Source organism: Aquila chrysaetos, chromosome 1, assembly GCF_900496995.4.
Source record: "Aquila chrysaetos chrysaetos chromosome 1, bAquChr1.4, whole genome shotgun sequence".
Classification (NCBI taxonomy): Eukaryota; Metazoa; Chordata; class Aves; order Accipitriformes; family Accipitridae; genus Aquila; species Aquila chrysaetos.
The window spans coordinates 6,495,296-6,514,451 of record NC_044004.1 but is presented as its reverse complement, the minus strand read 5'-3'; the positions used below and the strand labels follow the sequence as shown (position 1 = coordinate 6,514,451).

At 39.4% G+C, this 19,156-nt stretch overlaps 1 protein-coding gene across 1 annotated transcript in view; it reads right to left on the bottom strand.

Annotated features, from left to right (window-relative positions):
- Positions 1-461: 461 nt before the first annotated feature.
- POLR1A (RNA polymerase I subunit A) overlaps positions 462-19,156 on the bottom strand; it is a 37,149-nt gene continuing 18,454 nt past the window's right edge. Inside the window, exons 20-34 of the mRNA XM_030007444.1 lie at positions 18,355-18,507; positions 18,078-18,160; positions 17,169-17,334; positions 16,422-16,643; positions 14,679-14,893; positions 13,876-14,043; positions 12,795-12,930; positions 11,638-11,795; positions 10,567-10,681; positions 9,812-9,928; positions 8,665-8,943; positions 7,837-8,037; positions 6,945-7,062; positions 5,494-5,658; positions 462-2,945 (exon numbers count right to left, since the gene is read on the bottom strand). Of these exons, the coding sequence (XP_029863304.1) occupies positions 2,845-2,945; positions 5,494-5,658; positions 6,945-7,062; positions 7,837-8,037; positions 8,665-8,943; positions 9,812-9,928; positions 10,567-10,681; positions 11,638-11,795; positions 12,795-12,930; positions 13,876-14,043; positions 14,679-14,893; positions 16,422-16,643; positions 17,169-17,334; positions 18,078-18,160; positions 18,355-18,507 (2,397 nt within the window). The 3' untranslated portion in view covers positions 462-2,844. The remainder of the gene's footprint in view (positions 2,946-5,493; positions 5,659-6,944; positions 7,063-7,836; positions 8,038-8,664; positions 8,944-9,811; positions 9,929-10,566; positions 10,682-11,637; positions 11,796-12,794; positions 12,931-13,875; positions 14,044-14,678; positions 14,894-16,421; positions 16,644-17,168; positions 17,335-18,077; positions 18,161-18,354; positions 18,508-19,156) is intronic.

The window sequence follows — 19,156 nt, the reverse complement described above, 5'->3', positions numbered from 1 at the left end:
GAGGGAGCCCATGCTGGAGCAGGGGAAGAGTGAGGAGTCCTCCCCCTGAGGAGGAAGGAGCAGCAGAGACAAGGTGTGATGAACTGACCCCAACCCCCATTCCCCGTCCCACTGTGCTGCTGGCTGGGGGAGGAGGTGGAGAGAACTGGAGTGGAGTTGTGCCCAGGAAGAAGGGAGGATTGGGGGGAAGGTGTTTTAAGATTTGATTTTACTTCCCCTTGTCGTTGTTTTGATTTGACTGGTAGTAAATTAAATCGATTTTGTTTCTTCCCCAAGTCGAGTGGTTTTTGCCCATGACCATAATTGGCGAGTAATCCCTCCCTGTCCTTGTCTCGACCCTCGAGCTTTTCTTTATATTTTCTCCTCCCCATCCCACAGCAGGGGGGAGGAGTGAGCCAGCTGCCTCCTGATGCTTTGTTGACAGGCTGGGCTGGGCTTAAACCAGGACACGGAGCCAGAGCACATTTTCCAAACAGCTCTATTTCAAGAACCATCACTATTAGATAACCTGGGAGCAGGACTGACTAACCACCTACTGAATTCATCACCATTTCCTGCACAGCTGATTCTGTAGAGAGCAAGAAACAGCAATTCGACACACAACATGGTGTAAAGCAAAGGGCAGTCACTTCAGTACGTTTTCTCAAAACGAGCCTATATAATATTTATAGGCACTTTACTGCCATGCTCATTTAGCATCCACACCCCTTGGTCCCCTAAAGCATGTTGAGTAACCGCTGCCCCACCACGACACAGGACTACTTCTCACCACCGAAGCAGCAAGCAAGCCTGCCAGAAGGATTGCTACAGGCAACACTGGCCTCAGGAGCTTCAGACAGCAGCAGAAAAGCAAGCTAGCCTCTAGAAATGGATATCAAGTTGCTCGGCAGACTCGATCTCTTTTCAGTTGCAGCACAGCTTAATTTCACATACATACATACAAATATGCAGAATTTATATGTGGCTATATTATGCCAAAATATAAGGCTAGGAAATTTTCTTGTATTTCATGGCTCCATAACTCCAAGGACAATTCATTACCATGACATAATCAAAGTGACCTCTTAAGCTTCACAGAGAAGTGATATGAACACTTGGATGAACAAGTTATTTAGGTCAAACTCTTTAGAGAACTAAAGGATGCTGCAGCTCCAGATACAAAATGTGGCATAGATGTTCTTCACTGCAGGACTCCAAATACCTCTTGGGGATGTTTCTCAGCAAATGGTCTGTAGCAATATAGACTGTAACCTGAAGTTAAAAGTCTTTTTGTTACCATGTTTGTTCTTTCCCATCTAACCATTTGCAAAACTATCCAACTAATTCTTTGCCAGTTGTTCACAGAATGACATGTTTTTGAGAAATACATAGCAGGTGCTAAGATTGGAAAAAGACACAAGGAAATCTTTTATGAAGATTTGCAAAGTGAAACTGGAGACCTACCAAGCTAATGCATTTATTAAGCTTCAGCACAATTTGCAGTACATTTGACACAGTTTTAAGGGGCTGAAGCAGAATGGGGTCCATCAAGATACTCCACAGAGGCTCTTTGACAATCCTAAGCCAATGTCTCCCACTATCTGCTCTGATCCCCTTTAGTGCAGCTCCACTGGAAGTAGGAGCTCCTCAGCTGGCTAAGTGAGCTCTGGCACTTTTCCACTAGCTTAGAGGTACCACTGAGGATGATCAGGGGTTGAAATCTGTTAGAAAACTTGCCTAGATGGTAGTGAGCAAACTCCAAAGAATTTTAACTACTTGCATGCATTGCATTCTGATTAAAATCAAATGCATAAACAAGAAAGTCTGATTTCTGAAGAGCGGTGAATAGCTCTCAGCTATGTGATTTTTAACAGCCATTAGAGTCAAAGCAAAGGCTGTTGGCTGCATGACAAAATTCCCTCAGTAACACAGCCACATAATAGGGTATTCACAATATTTCTTTGCAATGTCCTTTATTAAATATCATCCTTGACACAGAATATTTAAGCAAAAATAGTTTAAAAACTCTGTTTTGATAATTCTTACAGGAGTCTCTTACGTAGTCACTGTTACAGCAGCTCACGTTGCCATTTAAGGAATAAATCTTTATCAAATGTCAGGTTTCTCACTGTGCAGAGATCTGTTCCATACAAAGAAGTCGTTAAGAGTAGGCATTGGAAAATGCCTATAGAAACCAAGAAAAGTCTGAATTCCAGTCTTTGGCTAATAAAGAAATATAACAATTGTGTCACAGACACGTAATTCTTAATAAATGAAGTAGCAGAATAGGAAAATGCATCCTCTACAGCTTACGAAAATCACGGCAGTGCATGCAAGCACAGCAAAAGAAGAGGATATGCCTTAAGCACAAATGCTTCAATACAATGTTGAAGCTTCAGCCCGATGCTGCCCAGCTACACCTGTGAGTCTGAATGCTATTTCCAGTACTGCAAATCTGTCATGTAACAATCGTGTGGCACTACCCACTCCGATGGGATTCTGCCCACAAAAATTAGACAGCATAAACAGATTCTGCTTTGATTTCTGTCTGCCACAGCTGTTGCATGGCCTGTTTGAGACCCAGATGGTCTCCTTCATTTTATTATTTTCTATGTAAACTAATAATCTAATTTTTTTACATTAATGAACAGTAAATAAATGTTTCTTTGGATCAAAGGATAGCTCCTGTAGGTGTAGACATTCCCATTAAATAGATTAGGCTCATCAGGTAACCAGATTAACAAACCTATTGACACAGGGAAGATGACAGGGGACACAGTATGTGCCCTTGTTGCATAGGTGTAGAGCATACGTATCTCTCATGATGAACATTTCAGTCAGAATCCTTAAGTTATAACCAAAACACTATGTAAGGGGTTGCTTGAGGTCAAACAAACCAGTCCCTCCTTTAACAACTTTTCCAACCACTAGGCATGCAGAAGGAGATCGCAGTTCATCATGGGCACCTGTAACAGAATTCAAACAAAATACTATTAGGATATTTCCAAAGGTTTCTCAAAGGTCAGTGCTGAAAAGAAAGCATTTTGGTTTACATGCAAGAAGCCATCTGGTTCAGCCCCCCCTAGTTTCAGAAAGGCACTGCCTCCTACTGTTCAGATTGAATTTGTATTTCTGAGAGCAGGAGTCCAAAACTCTTCCTACCCCTCCTACAACAACTATTATCTCATCCCAATCTTTTTGTGCAAGCAAAGAATTAGGCCACACATTACTAAACTCTCCCTATTCAGCATGAAAAGACAACACGTTCTGAATTCTAAGAGAACACAGATTTGACCTTCCAGTGAACACATTTTGCTGATTAAATAGATTGCTAAAAAAATACATCAAGGGAGGCAAACCCCAAAAGATTGCCTTTTCATTGCTGCCTTATTCCTTTGTTAGAGTGAATCCTTTTGATGTGGATTTTAAATCCTTCTGGCTAGATAGGAAGAGAACTTTGCACTGGAGAGACATTCCATGAATTCCTTTGATTTTGTGGTTACTCACTGTAGCAAAACAGTGTCACAGAAATTTGGAAGCTCTCCACATGACATGTCTGGCTAGGACTGTTTTGCTTTCACTGTTTTTATTAGCATTCAGGCTGTTCTTCATTCATCCTAACTACAGCAAGCTGGAATTTTATCATTAGAGCAGTTGGAAGATTGGAAATAAAACTGTTAAACTTTTGATAAGTTTGGCTCATCTTTCTTCTACCGAGCAAAATGTACTGAACTTTCTATCATACAGAGGATGGGGGGAGGAGCTGCACCATAACACAGTGTATGGCATGTGCTTGCCACCCTGATCTCAGCTACAGCTGAATAATTAAATAGCTGCTCCTAAATGAGTCTCAGCTGAAGAAAAAAAAAGGTCCTTTGTTAGATCATTAAACAAGTCATAACTGTCCTGTTTGCTCATGTGATGTTAACAAAGAGTTATTCTTCAAGCAAACAGCCAAAAAGATCCCACTTCTGATGCAGTGTGCTCTCTGCACACTAAACCCTGATCAGCAGTCTGCTGGGTCACACCTGCGCTCTAATAGCACTTCTTATGTTAGCTCTGCACAGTGGTCACAAGCCTTCTGTTTTCCTTCTTACTGATCAGGGTCATAAGCGAGCACCCTTGCAGTAACTCTTTAACTGTACAGTCAAGTTAACAGTTACATTAAAGCAAATTGGATCCAGACTGCTGCAATCCACATTATGACTTTGATTTCCATTGTGGTGAAATCAGTAACTCCCCCCACTTGTAATCAGTGTAGCCTTCCTGCTAATTCACCATGGCCTTCTGTCAGGACACACTTCATGTCTTTATTCATAATATTATCCATAAATATAATTACATTTCACCTGACAAAAACCTTATCTTATTCTTATCAATATATGATATAATGTAAATCCAGAGCGAGAGCACAACTGTGCATGAAACATCCTCTTCTATTCAATTTCACCCCAGATTTACACTTTTCCTTTCTGATTTTCAGATGAATTTTAAGTCAATTGTAACCAATACTGCTCATTAAAACCCAAATTACCTTCCCATAAGAGGTATAAAACAGCATTAATAAAAAGGAAATCAGTGATAAAAGTGTATCTGACACCTGTGCAAGGCAGTTTAAGATACTAGCTGATGAGATCATGTTGAGATCTTTTCCCATTTGTAATAGGTAGCAAAGGTGGCAGCGCAGGAGCATCCAAGAAGGAGAGTATCTAACTGGCATGGGACAGAAACTAAGGCTATTTGCAAAAGGGAGACATGATTAGTATCCAAAGCATGACATCAAGCAAACTGTCTAATGACAGACTTAAAGCACAAGTTTTTTGGATGAGACTCCTAAATGTAGATGGCTAGTGCCATTTCAAATGCCCCAAATGATCCATGCAGCCATGTGATCTCTACACCTTCCAGAGCAGCAACAAGAGGCTAGAAAGGATATTCTTGGGCATCTCAGATGGCACAGAAACCTACCATTAGACAAATGAATCTGATCCTTTGTCTGTGTTTGAGGGAAAAAAGCAAAGATAGTAAAGTGCTACAAAGCAGAAGAAAAACAGAATCAAAGTTAACAACCAGGACGACTGTTCTCACAATAAAATTCTAAATAGCAAGGTTAGAGAGGAGATGAAAATATGGGAGTTATAATACAGACATGGAAACAAAGCAGAGATGGCAATTTTAATGGTAGAGACAGAAAAAGGCAGATTTAGTAGTCTGTTAAAAGGCTTGCTATAACAAATCTTAACAATCTTAAGGTTTGTTATAAAAATGCCTACCTAATTCTTAAAGAAAGGAGTCACAGACCTCACAAATTGCATGTGGGAGCTGACTTAATTTAAGCTGACAATTTTATTAAAAACATCTGGAACATTTTCCTAGGCAAGGGCTTAATTAAAATTTTAGCCTCTGGCATTTTTTCTAGTGCAGTTATGCATTACTCAAAATAGTGGAAAGTTACGATGAAAACAAAGCATATGTGAAATGCTGCAGCAATGTATTTCAAACTAAACCATTTACCCATCATTGTTGCTTCCTTCAAGAATTTGTAGCTGGTTTCAAATGTCATCTGTTGCAGAGGGGAAGAGTTGGACTGAATTCCAAAACGATTCAGTGGTTTATAAAATCCTTCAAAACACATGTAATCTGCCACAAGTGAAAGGTGCCGAGGGTCTACCACAATTCCTAAGAACACAAGAAAGAGCAATCATCAGAGCAAGGGCTAAGTTTTGTTGGGGTTTTTTTTGGTTTGTTTTTTTTTTGGTTTTTTGTGGTTTTTTTTTTTTAAATAAATCAGGTCTAAATTAAACCCCCTGAAACTAATCAACATGGAGAACATCTCTATTAACATTCTTCTGGCAGTTGCACCTCTTTGTGCATAGCTGGCTTAACTGCTCCCCTCAAATATCCAAGAAAGGCAGACCCCACTATAATATAAAACAATGTCTCTCCAGGGAAACTAAAATGTCAAGAATACTGTAAGGTGGTAGTTTCTCTACATAAAATCAGTAAGGTCTGCATCATCTTTGTTTACGCAGAAAGGGATCACACATCCATCCATTTGTGATGGGACAGAGCTCTAGCCCCTCACCTGGTAGTCTGCATTAGCTAGGCACCGACGTCAGAAAGGTTCTGATATTTTCTGTGCATGATATTAGGCATCCACAGAAAACCCCGTTTAGGCTAAAAAGAAATAGCACTTATTTTTAAATAACGCTTGTGCAGTCAGTGTAATGGGGGACCATTAACAGCTCTGTCAACATTTAACTAGCAGTTCTTGAACAACTTGAAGGTCAGACCATTCTGGGCTGCCAGCTGGAAAATCTGTTTGATATAACTGGTTGCTAAAATTCCCACTGTATTAATCTTCCCTCTTTTCAATAGTTTAATTCATAGCAAGACTTAGCTCACTTAAGGCAAATTCAACTTGCCTAATTTAAGCAACCTATGAAGTCAGGCATCTTCCCTAAGCTAGGTGCCTGGACTCTCTGAATAACCTATGCAGAGAGAATAACATTCAGACAACGTAGCACAGATATTTTAGGAAAGATATAAAAACTCAGCTACAAAGGTAGCCTAGACTCCCATCATTAGAAGCTACAGTGAGGCAAGATTAATCCTATTCTCAGGGCCATTACACAAGTCTAACAGTTAGCTTCCTCAGACATCAACAGTTAATTCATCTGGATCTTCCAGCTTGCGAAAAATAAATACACCACAATAGAAAAGCTCTGTGAAGGGGGGATAAATTCAGCCTTGCCTAGTGAATTTTCTGCTGATTAAACAGAACCTAACAATTAACTAACAAAGTCTTCACAGAAGGCACTATAATGATTAAAACGAAGAAAAGGTGCAACTTAAAAATACATACATAAATGAAAAGATCATGCAAAACCATAACTTTGTAAGGACTGTGGCTGGGTTTTCCCATCTTAATGATAATAAAGACTAAAAATTCAAAGAAATCTTACCATATACAGCAAATACATCTTTTATTTCCTTTATAATCACCCTCAGGGCAGACTCAATTCCATAATTCTTAGCCATGGCATGAATATCATTGGAATAAAGTCTGTTCAGGTCCAAAATCTGAAAGCAAAAAAAACCACAGATACAAGTTAGGACAGCAGTTACTTGGTATTTCCAAATAACTTAAGCTAAGCTAAGCTAGGTTTTTCCTCCATTTTTCATTAGCTTAAGCAGCACCAACAGTTACAGAACAACTAGGCAGCAGCTCAGAGCCAAATACAGGCAAAAATTATTCCAGTGATTTATGTTTAAGCTAGTGATCACAGCATTATATAGATGAATAAAAGTACTGGAATCAAAACTCACCACAGGAGAAAATTATCTGAAATTAGAAAAAGCAAACTAACAAACCATCCCGAGCAGCAGAGAAACATGCCAAAGTCTTTCAAGCAACACAATGCACTGCCCAGTCTGCCTCAGCCAGCCAGAACTTCCAGTAAAAGCAGTAGAGAAGATGTAGCTTAAAACAATCCTGTATTTGTAGAGTTATGGGCTAGATGGCGTAACAGAACTATTCATCTCCAAGTACTGCAATTCATTTAGATGGAAGAACTCCCTCAAGTAACATTTAGAGAGACAGTTAGAAGCGTGGTGTGAAATTATCTGTCATTAGACACTGGGCTGCTGCACAAAAACTGATTTGCAAGCTGCCCTTGAGAAAAGGCTCTGCTGAGCTCTGAACACATCTGGGGGTAGAAAGGAGAAGGAAGAGAGTTTAAGAGCTGAAAAGGCTACACATCAGCCCTGCTAAATTTAAATGGCATCCATTATCCACCGTCTTTCCCCAGAACACAAAAGATCATTCAAGTTCAGGATTATAAATAGATTATGTACATCAGAGTATCTGAACAGCTCCACAAGGTTTATCCCTTCGGTATGCAGAACAAGTTCCTTCTCTCCTTGCTTATTAGTACTTTCATTCAACAAGCATCGTGTGATCCCCTTCACTTCATGAATCACTGTGCTTCGTGCGAGAGAGACAAGCAAGGAGGAGATATCGAAGTACACCTTCATCAATGGAAGCGTCAATGAAACCTAAGAGGAAAAAAACCAACATAGTGTTGTTCTGTAAGGAAGCTTAAACATTAGGCTCAATAACCAGCCTTTTTCTTTTTAGGTATAAAGTAGACAACTGGAATTACCCTAGCTGTGTGTTTAGGAACATAAACGTCTGACTAGAATCACAGCTGAAGGATGCTAATATGAACACCCCATCCCAGGATCATTTATCCATATGGCTTTCAGGATCTCTGAACTTACACTGACTGGGTTTTTTTGGGTGGCCTTTTTTTGGGGGGAGGGGTGTATGTGTTTGTTGGGTTTTTTGTTTGTTTGTTTTTTAAGATGTTTAGACTTTTTCAACTGTCCAGCCAACGCTTTTATTCATCAAGAGCTACACAGTGGTGCATCATATATTTAAAGATCAAAACACAATAAACATGTCAAAAACCTGTTTTTAAGATGAATTTTCATCAGGCATTCTAAAAGTTAGAAGCTACTAAAAGATAATGTCAAGAAGTACATTTGTACTGCCACTTTTCTGTATTAATACAGGATTGCTGAGACAAAACAGCAGCACTGTACTGAAAAGATCCATTTGTTATGGGAGCTACACGCAACCATTGTGCAATCACACAGAGTTTCCAGGCAGCACCATCTTACCTCACACCAAAGTTCATTTTTGGTGTCAAATGTGTAATCCTGTATTGATGGGTGGCTGTCCAGAACAGCATTTACTCGCAACTCTGCTGACTGAAGGAATCGATCTTTCTCTCTTTTAGTCTGAGACATAAAGGAAAGATGTTGAGATTCATCACCATCTGCTCCATTCTGATCTTCTTCAGCACCAGGAGTCCCTTCTTTTTCTGATTCAGCCTCTTCATCTTCTAGATTCTCATCAACTTTTTCTTCCCCATTCTCTTCTTCACTCTCATAATCCACCTGCAAAGAAATAATGTCGTATTTATCTGAGCCAGAACATGTACAGAAACAAAGCACACCATGAACAGTTTTACTCATGAATATTCTTGACAGCTGAGTTGCAAGTATCTCACCTATGACACAATGAAAATGTAATTCTGTTGTAAAGAAAATAATACAACAGATTCAGTTCAGTCTCTATAATCTTGCCCTTATTCCTCAATACAGTACAGGATGCTACAGGTTATTGGGACCATAGCAGAATTTAGTTTTCTTCCCCCCAAAAAGGCTCTTCTCATAATCCAACTCATGATGGGATTCCCTCAGGATTTTCAGTTACTCTACCTCTTGCTGAAATTACAGCAACCCATCTTTTAAGCAGTAATTACGAAGTAGTGAACACAGAGAAACATGCAGAGCCAGAGAGAATGTTTAAGAACCACAGTAAAGTTTTAAAAACAATTAATAGCATGAAAATAGCAAGAGGTAAATTTAAGGTGAACTACAGCACAGACAACCTGATTGCCAGACACATCTGCCCAATGCCTGAAGAACAAGGCTTTGGAAAGACGCAGATCTCCTCCATCTCTAACTCACATGGCTCTGTATTACTCTTAAAGGACAGCAGTGACCAGGCTCAACTATGATGACTAAAGTCATCACAAGTCTCAGCCCACATCTTCTGCTATAGTTTTTCCCCCATCCAAATCAAAACTCATCAGCACAAAGCAGAGATTTTCCTACCTCCTTTCAAATGTTTTGGGTTTTTTGTTTTGTTTTGGGTTTTTTTTAGCATTTTGTTTCAATGGAAGCTTTCCTTCCCAACTCAAACCAAGGCAGAGGAAATTAGGAATTAAAGTGCAGTTCTGACCACCTATAAAATCATTACCTCTTCCTCCTGGTTCCTCCTCCGTTTTGCTTCTGTAGCATCACCATCCCCTTCATCAGCTTCTGCATCAACAATGTTCTCTTCCTCCTCTGCTGGAGCTTCCTGATTATTCAGTGCCTAGAAATCCATGACAGACCAGATAATCAGGCTGACTGCTAGGAAGCATCAACTGCATCAAAAGGCTTTAGCCAAACATTTGGAATTTAACAATCCCTTGTTCAATGTTCTATCTTTAAGGACAAATTAATTTCTAGAAACTCACTATTATAAAGAAGTAATGAACTTACACTCATGATAACTGTAATATTAAACAAGATGAACATCTAGAAGATAGATAAGCTATCAGCCTGCTTATATGACAGTCCTTGATGGGAGAGGAGTGGCAGAAGGAACGTGCAAAAGCCTTTCAATGAAAAAAGGATCTTCCCCAAGGTTTTGACAGCCACTGCTATAACAGGACATTGATCTGCGAGCAAACGGTGAGTAATATGCTTTTATCTCACCAAAGTTAAAATAAACAGGCATTTTCAGAGTACAGTCTTAAGTAAATTAGGATTTAATATACAATAACTTTAATTTCCTTGTTAATTTTATGAGAATGCAAAGACAGTTTATGCATAAAGAAAATATTTAAGTAGTAATTTAGTATTCACACATTTTGTGTTCACATTGAAACATGCTATGCTTTTCCAAATTCTGGTTCTCAAAAACAGGTAAAGGAAGTGAGGCATTTTTCAGGTAATGTTTTTCTGTACCTTGTCTTGGTCACCATCTAAATCTTTCCGAGTTGCTTTCCGGGTGCTGACTTCAGTAAAAGATGCCATCTTTGCATTCTTCCTTTTAATTGCTTCCAGAAAAATTTTAAAGAACCTGAAAGAAGCAGCAACCCAGAATGTCAAAGCTCTGCAGTACTGCAGTCAATTTCAAGCTGTCAGAAAATTAATTTATTTTAATAAGCCAGTCAACTCATGACAGACATATTCTCTGGTGGATGCAAAAGTACCTCTAGGACAAGGCAAATAATTTTTCTTCTCACCCCTCTCTCATTCATTTAGGAATCAAAAGGTTGGTATCAGCTCTCTTACAATCACAGATGTAGTAGCCAAGCATCCTAAGCTTAAAATAGTAAGCTCATCTGGACATAAAATCTGCACATCAAATTGACCTTCAGAAGAGATGGTTTACTACTGGACTTTTTTCTTTTGTCAACCAACCAGCACATGCGAAATTGTTAGAGTAACCCAGCTTGACTCATGTGGCCTGAAGGAGGAAGAAATCAATGAAGCCCTTTTGCAAAACAAAAATAGCTTTCAATAGACCCTTATCATTAAATGTTCTACTTTTAACTACACAAATTTGGCCAGACATGGGGAAGGAAGCAGGGGAAAAAAAGAAAGGGGGGAAAAAAGAAGCCAGCCTTTTCTCATTTATTTATTTTTTTAAAAATAATTAAAAAAATTAAGGTTTAGTTCTGTTCAATGAGAGCACCAAGGGATACCTAAAGTATTCAAACATTTTTGCTGGTAATAAATATTTAAGTCTCCAAAGATAAGGAATGAGATGTTGCTTATATGGCTCTTCTCTGAGTATATCGAAGACATGTGAAAGATCTGCCTTGACACAATTCTGCACTGTCAACACACCACAGATCCACAGTTTTATTCAAGACATAAAAAGCAACTGTGTAGATGCTTCTGCAAGCAAATCTGTAGGAAGCTGTCGCTCTGAAAGCCATAGCAGCAGCAATAAACAACATGCAGTGACCCTCAGAGCCCACGGAAAGGCAAAAGAAGAGCAAATATTCAAGTACCTGAAAGCAAACTCACCTTGTTTCCATGAAGTGCAAGATGTCCTTGGGCTTCACACACTTCTCCTCTCGGTAATATTCATGGGGCAAGAAATGGAATTTGATTTTGTAGAGGCGATGTTTGTTCTGCTTGCACTTCACACGCAGGGATTCCTCTATCTCAACTTTCTGCAAGACCTACAAAAGCCCCAAGTAGGAATGTTACTCCATTGATGAAGACACTTCATTTACTTCCTCCAATTCCAATGCTTTCCACTGGAGACCAGAATTACACAAGGCTAATTGGCAAACTTTTCTGGGGGCTTTGCGGCAGCTCCTGGGCAAAAGGGCTCTACCCTATTGCACTCTTTTTGGCTTAAACTCCTCCCACAATTAACTTAGACAATACTGGGAGAACAGCCTCACCTCCCACCTGACTCCTTCCCAAGAGACTACACTTCTTAGTGGGCCAACAGCTTCATTTTACTGACCCAGCTCATTGACCATGACAGTATTCCAGCACAGATCTGAGTCTCAACTCTATCCTTGCCACTTTCAACTTGAAAGAGTAAGACAGAAGAGCGTATGGCATGCAGGAGAACACAAGAAAGAGTGCACCCCTAGGAAGAGGGAACACAGAATACATCAGAGTTCGGTGTATCAAGTCTCCATGAAGCCATGCATTTTGCTTCTACTGAGCACAGCCACTTGTATAGGATTAGGAAGGGGTAGGGGACAGAGGTCTCTGCTATGCCAGTCACAGCCAGATTAGATTGTCTCAAAGAGAATACAAAACCCCTCCAATTCTAGAGACTGGCAAAAATGAGCTTGAGAAAGAGCCAAACAAGGTTATGGCAGCAAACATAAATCCTCCCTGCTGTTATACTACTGCTATGTCTCAACTATTACCCTTCCTTCACATTCTATAGAGTTTATAGCCTGTGACAATGCTCTACAGGTTAAATTGAACTTAAGTCTCATACAGCCACAGTAACTGCAATTCCTTTCAGTGCTCCACTTCCTAGCAGATATTACAGGTTCAGTATGCAAGAGGTGAAGAGAAAGGACCTTCTCATCTTGTGCCCACAGATAAGCCTTCAAAAATGGAAACTGCTACAAAGCCAGACTAACTGATGAGCTCAAATAGGAAATTTTGTTTTGCTGACTCTCAAAGGATACACTGAATAGGAGGCTCACCTCAGCTAAGCACACTCTCGTGAGCTGTCTCTTAAGCTGTTTCACCTTCTTGAAAGCTTTCTTGGTATTGAACACAGGAACACTCATCATTGGTGTTTTAATTTTTGCACTGGCCACCATCAATATTTCCCGCAACCTTTAAATAAAAAAAGATCTTTCAAATTAAGCATAAAAGCACTATGCATTCAAGTAAGCATCTAGTTCATTTAATTAGGCAGCATGCAGCAACTGCCAGTTCTACCAAAGCCATACGCATCAAGAGCTGTGGTTACCATTGCACTACTTCTTTTTACTTTTCTCGTTCCTCATTAGGCACAGCACAACTGTAGCTCTACTGCCTCAGTCAGCATATCACCCCAGTTACGAGAAGAGAATAGTGATGAAAGTAAATTATTCCAAGAGCAGAACTAATGAAGCCTGTTTCCTACAGATGCATAATGTATGCTTCTTCATACTTTCTCCCCCTCCCCTGCTTCTCTGAAGTAACACAACCATCTCCCATCTAAGGCATCGCATACCTATGCACAAGGCCAGGGTCAGCACCCATGTTATTCAGAACAAGCTGATAACTGGCTGGTAAACACATGTGCACTAATAAAGTCACTGTCACCAAACAGAAGAGCCAGGGGAAACCTGGCTGCTATAAAACAGGTCTCTCTACATAGGTGACAATGATACTAAACATGCCAGATTTCATAGCTGCAGTGAAATTTTGTGTGGGGAAAAAAATAGGTTTAAAAGTTAGTAGGGGGAAGAAGAGGTCAGCAGAGGGCAAACCCACAAAGCACCATTTCTTTAGGCTTAGACTGTACTGACTAAAAATACAGAAACAAATAAGCCATTTCCTATACATCAGATAAGAGTAAGGGGCCTTCATGGATATTTTGTATCTGGAAAATGAACCAAAACAACCATAAAATTGTAAAACATTGTAAAACATTAGTTATGAACAGGCACATTTACAATTAAACTGAAGGATCATTTGCCCTCAAGATTACACATATACCTGCCAGTGAGATTAAGCACTATTACCTAAGTGCCAAAAATTGCGAAGGATCCATTGAGAACAAAGTTTTCTCACCTTGGAATACCCAATGTGACATTCATTTCACCTCTGCCAGCAAAGTGGAAGGTGTTCAGAGTCATCTGTGTGGAAGGTTCCCCAATACTCTGAGCTGCAAGAAGACCCACAGCTTCTCCTGGGTCACAAAGAGATCGCTGCCACTTTAAATACAACAAATCCTTCAACCTGAAGACAGGAAGTAAGAGGATTAGCTCAACTAGTACAAAATAAAGAACTCAGAAGAGACTGAAACATTGCTCAGTTCAATACAGTTACCTCTTTCAGCCAGTTTCTCCCGGTAGCTTATGGATAAATACACTCCAGAAACTATAAAATTGTCTAACCCAATCTGATCTGACAAACACAGCCCATCAACACAGAACTGGGGCCTTGGCCAAACCATATTTTAATTCTGCTGCTAATTCCCAGAATGTCAAAAGACAGTCCATTTACTCCCACTTGCTCATCTTAACTGCCTTGCTAACTCCAAGGTGTGACAAGAGCATATTTTGGTTTTTAAGCATTACTGGAAAGTATTATTTTATATGTAGGGGGACAGAAATATGTTGCTGTTAGTCCATAAAGCCTTTGCCAAAGCCCTTAGCAAAACAGAAAATTCAGGTCTGGAACCAGGGCCTCTCCACTGCCCATTAAGCACACTTGACTTCCAGGAACCATTCTAAACCCACTACTTTGTTTTACAAAGGTCACAACAAAACCAAGAGTTGATAAAGACTTTTCATCTTTAGCAAACTCAGTCCAAAAATAGGCATTTTGGGTTTTGGCTCAGTGCAAAGAATTAAAGACACAGAAGTTATTACCGATCAGAAGAAAGTGCTGGGCGCATGTAACTTTGTCTGTTCTCAGATTCCCATTTGTTGATGTAATCTTCGACTCCATTTTCAAATGTTTCTGAAACAGATGCAAAATAAGTATCTGGACGCCAAACACCAAGGCTTGGGTCAGGACATTTATTTGTCTTCTTCATATACTTTCTTCGTTTCTTCTCATCTAGTTCATACCACATCTTCAATAACTGAAAACAAGAAGAGATTTTTAAGCAGACTGGTTCGTCCACAATAAGACCAAAACCAAGTAACACTGCTTCCACCAGCAACAGCGAAAGAGGAAAAGATTACCTGTGTAAAACTTAAGGGTGTACATAACACAGCAAATAATGCGGCTGCAAATATGGCGTTCTTCATTTTCTGACACAACACTTTTGATCCCAAATGATTTCAAGATTCTTTACAAGCTTGAAATAGTCAGACCTACCTATCCATAGTAACTACTCCAGAAATTAGCGAAATAGCGAAATTCCCTCTAGGAATGATTTTAACTTGGGAGTGAACCCCCTCAACATACTTAAATCTTTACTTCTAGCTGACTACCACCTCACCTGTCTAAAACTGGCATGACAAAGGAGCTTCTCTGATTTTCAGCTATCAACATTCAAGCCCAATAGTTCAGCAGAGACCTTAAACATAGCTTGCATCTTATGCATGCTGATTGGTTTTATTTCTATTCTTCAGTGTGCTAGTCTTTCAAGTAACACTTCAAATGTTGCATTTAATAAAGGAAAAAGTTAATACTGACTTAAAAAAGAAATAAATCAATACAAAAACTGAGCTAAACCTGTCTTTTACATGCCTTGATGTTTTATGAAGGAGGAATTGGCTTGTGACATGGAAGCCTGTCCACTGAGCTTTACAATATACTGAGAAAGAGATGAACACGTTATCTATACCTACCTATCTACTGAAAGAAAAAAAACCAAACAAACAGTAAACGAATCCCCAGGCCAAATTGTTTTGAATGTTATCAAAAGTGCCAACAGCAATGCAAATTCAGCATAGCTGAATAAATAAACCAGTGATTAGGCATGACATTTGCAGACAAGCTCACAGAGTTATATAATCTCAACACCTTCAACTTGGAGTTTCATGCTAACTGTCCACATTCTACCAGGGTAAATTCCTTCTGAAAGCAAAGCTGTGAAGCAGCACCTGTTTGCATATTGTGTTCATACATACTATCTTCATTAGAAGCCATAACATATAGATTAGTGCCCTGATGTACAAGAGGCCTAAGCAAAAGTACTTTTTTGAAACACTAGGCAGGGCTGGCTCAGTGCTCTGATCTTTGTATTTAAACAGCCTCTCATCCAGGTAGCAGATGTCCATCCAAGAGAGATCTACTCTGTGTACATAAAAAAACCATACAACAAAAAAAACCACAACAAAAAAACAACCCACCACCAAACAAATAAAAACAATCCCCCAAAACCACCGACAAACATGGGCTGTTTTCTAAAACCAGTTTTACCTCAGAGTTTTTGGCCTCTAACCTAGCACCAGGGCCCACAGACTTCAATAAATGAACCTCAGCTTCATCACCCAAACAGCTGACATGATTCCTTCAAAAGGTTAACTTTATATAAGTAGACTGTGAAACACTTCGGGACATAAAAAGCCATTTAAAAAAGAAAAAAAAAAAAAAAAAAAAATCACTGAATTCTGCAACTTTTTTAAAGGGCTCAGTCAATTCAATTGCTTCCGTGTTACCTGTAAAGTAGCAGGATCTCTTCCATTTTTTATTTCTCCTCCTGTAATCTGTGCTTTTACACTTGCCATTTTCTTTTGGCAAAACATCAGAAAACCTCCTTCTCTTTGCACAGAGTTTTGGTGCCTGGCTCGCCACTTTTTGATGGCTTTGAACTGCTGGTTAGCTTGGTGAGACTCCATCCTTGCTAAAGCTTCAGCCAGATGGTTTGTCTTCTGGATTACCTGTAAGAAAGTTACCTGTATGATTACTCTTCTCCCTATGCTCACTGTAGCAGAAAAGGCAAAGCAAACTGGAAAGGTCATCTGCTGCCACTCAAAATGTTCAGCTGCTGTAAAACAGCTTTCAAAATTGGTTTTCAACCCAACTGAGACAAAACTCATTGTATCTTTATGTGGCTATTGCCGCTCTTTAATAAGCAGTGATGATACTGGTAAAAGGAATTTTACTCTTCAGTCTGTCAAGTTTGATTAAGTCATCTGTGTTGAATCTAAATGCAGAATTAGAATAGATAAGAACAGGGAGAGCACTTGGTGCTCTGTTGAAATTGAGACTGCCTAAATCATGCCACAGACTTAAGATTCGCTTCTGTATTTTGAATACAATAGCAAATAAAAATGTAGGTTAGTCTGAGAATGACTGAGAGAAACAACTATGCCATTGGATCCTTAACAGATATGCCAGATGTTAATCATGCATTTCAGTCTCCCCCTTCACCCCATATAAATACTTAAGATTTAGTGTTCTACCTCATAATTTTCTGCAATGAAAGGAAATTGCTCAGGTTGTAAGAACTGAGTTTTAGGGATATCAAGCCCATCTTCTCCATACAGAAACTGCACCACACTGCCATCACTATCTCGTACTGTCAGGTCATACTGAACTACCAGTCCTTCCAAATGTTTTATGATACACCTGTTCCAGAGAAAAAAAAACCCACTGTTAAGAGGCTACAAAGCAACATGGATGATAAAACTCTAACATGAAAAATACTGTTTTCACTAATATCTTAAGAGCACTTAAGGGCTGATCAGGAATTCTGGAAGCCAAAAATCATAGACACAACACACAGGAGAAATGCATAATGATACTGCAAAGCTTTCTGCATGTTGCTCCCTTCAGTTTCCTTGGACTGAAGTGACTTAAAATAAAATAGCAAATTACTCTATTTCTGCTGTCACTCAAACAGTTGCCTGAAACAAGGGGGCATCCCTCCTTTAGAACCCCTCACTACCCTCCGAAACAATTAAAAAGTTCCATCTTCTTCTATATAGTGGAAGCGTTGCTGGGATGAAGACTAGGGCGCACAATGTTGCCAAGAAAAGCTACAGTTGCCTGGAATTTGTACATCTTTACTTGTACCAGGAAAAAGATTTCTCCAAAAGGAAAAGTTGCTGCTGCTGTGTGCCAGAGATAAGTTACAAATGATAAAGTTCCACTTGATCTAGTCCTCTAGAAAGTCAGCCTTAGAACAAACATTCAACACTCAAACTGTAAACACTTTTCTAAAAATCAAGCACATTGAAGCTAATCTAAGCAATACAGGTGCTTCTTCCAGTCTACACTACTCTACAAAAAAACCCAACCAACTAAATAAAAAAACCCCAAACAAACAAAAGGACCTTTTAAAGGCTCAAGTTCTAAAACAAGCCTCTTACCTTTGTAGGTACCCAGAACGGCTGGTTTTGACAGCTGTGTCCACGAGACCTTCCCTGCCAGCCATGCAGTGAAAGAAGAATTCCTAAACATAAGCACAATACCATCAGCGTTCTGCTGAGAAGTACACCAAGACTGGCAATTCATGCTCTCTTTCTCAAAAGCTACATATGAAAGTAGGGTGAACAAAGTCGATTTATCTATAATCGCAGACACTCTGTATTAAAATACCAAGATTTAAATAAACTTCAGTAAAAGCACAAGCAGTATTAAACTTACAGAAGGTTTGATCCCAGTGAGAAATCTGCCAGTCACAAATCCTCCTGAGCTAGGGGAAAAATCATAAGGCTGGAAACATGGCAGTGATTTGCCAGATGCCATCAGTGGGGGTCTTCGACCTTCCAACTCAATCTGGCCCAGCAAACAAGAAATCTAAACATGGACAGGAGAAAAGGAAACATCAGTTTTCCATCAAACTTTTTGCTCACGTAAGTTCAAAAATTTTTCCCGAAAAACACAGAAAAAAACCCTAAAATGTTCACTAAATGTTCTTTAGCTAAATGTCAACCTGTTCATTAAAGTTCTTGCTACTGATGGGCAGAAAAGGCATGCAGACCTCATCTGGTCTTTTTAAGTCATTCCAGCCCCTTGACTCATCCTCAACATTTTCATTCTCATTCTGTATGTTTATTTTAATACAAAGACCTGTGAAACTATTTTTTAGGTCCCTACATTACCCTCACCACCTCTCAGCAGTGTACTAAAAACAGAACAAAACAAAACAAACAAACAAAAAAAAACCAACAACAAAAAAAACACCTTCTCTCTCTTGAGCTTTGGTCATTCTCTCTCATCAGAGATGGAATTTTTAGAAGGCCTTTTTATATATTGATTCTTGTTTGGTGTCTGTGTTGCAGAAGACAAAATGAAAACACATCCTTGCCATTTCTACCAAAATGGAAGTAAGATTTAGTTGTTCCTATTCAGTAATGGAAGAAGGAAACAGAGGGGTCAGTCTCCAACAGAGGCCAGGAAAAGTTCTCTCCTACAGTAGGTTTGTTTGTATAATCTGCTGCATTCC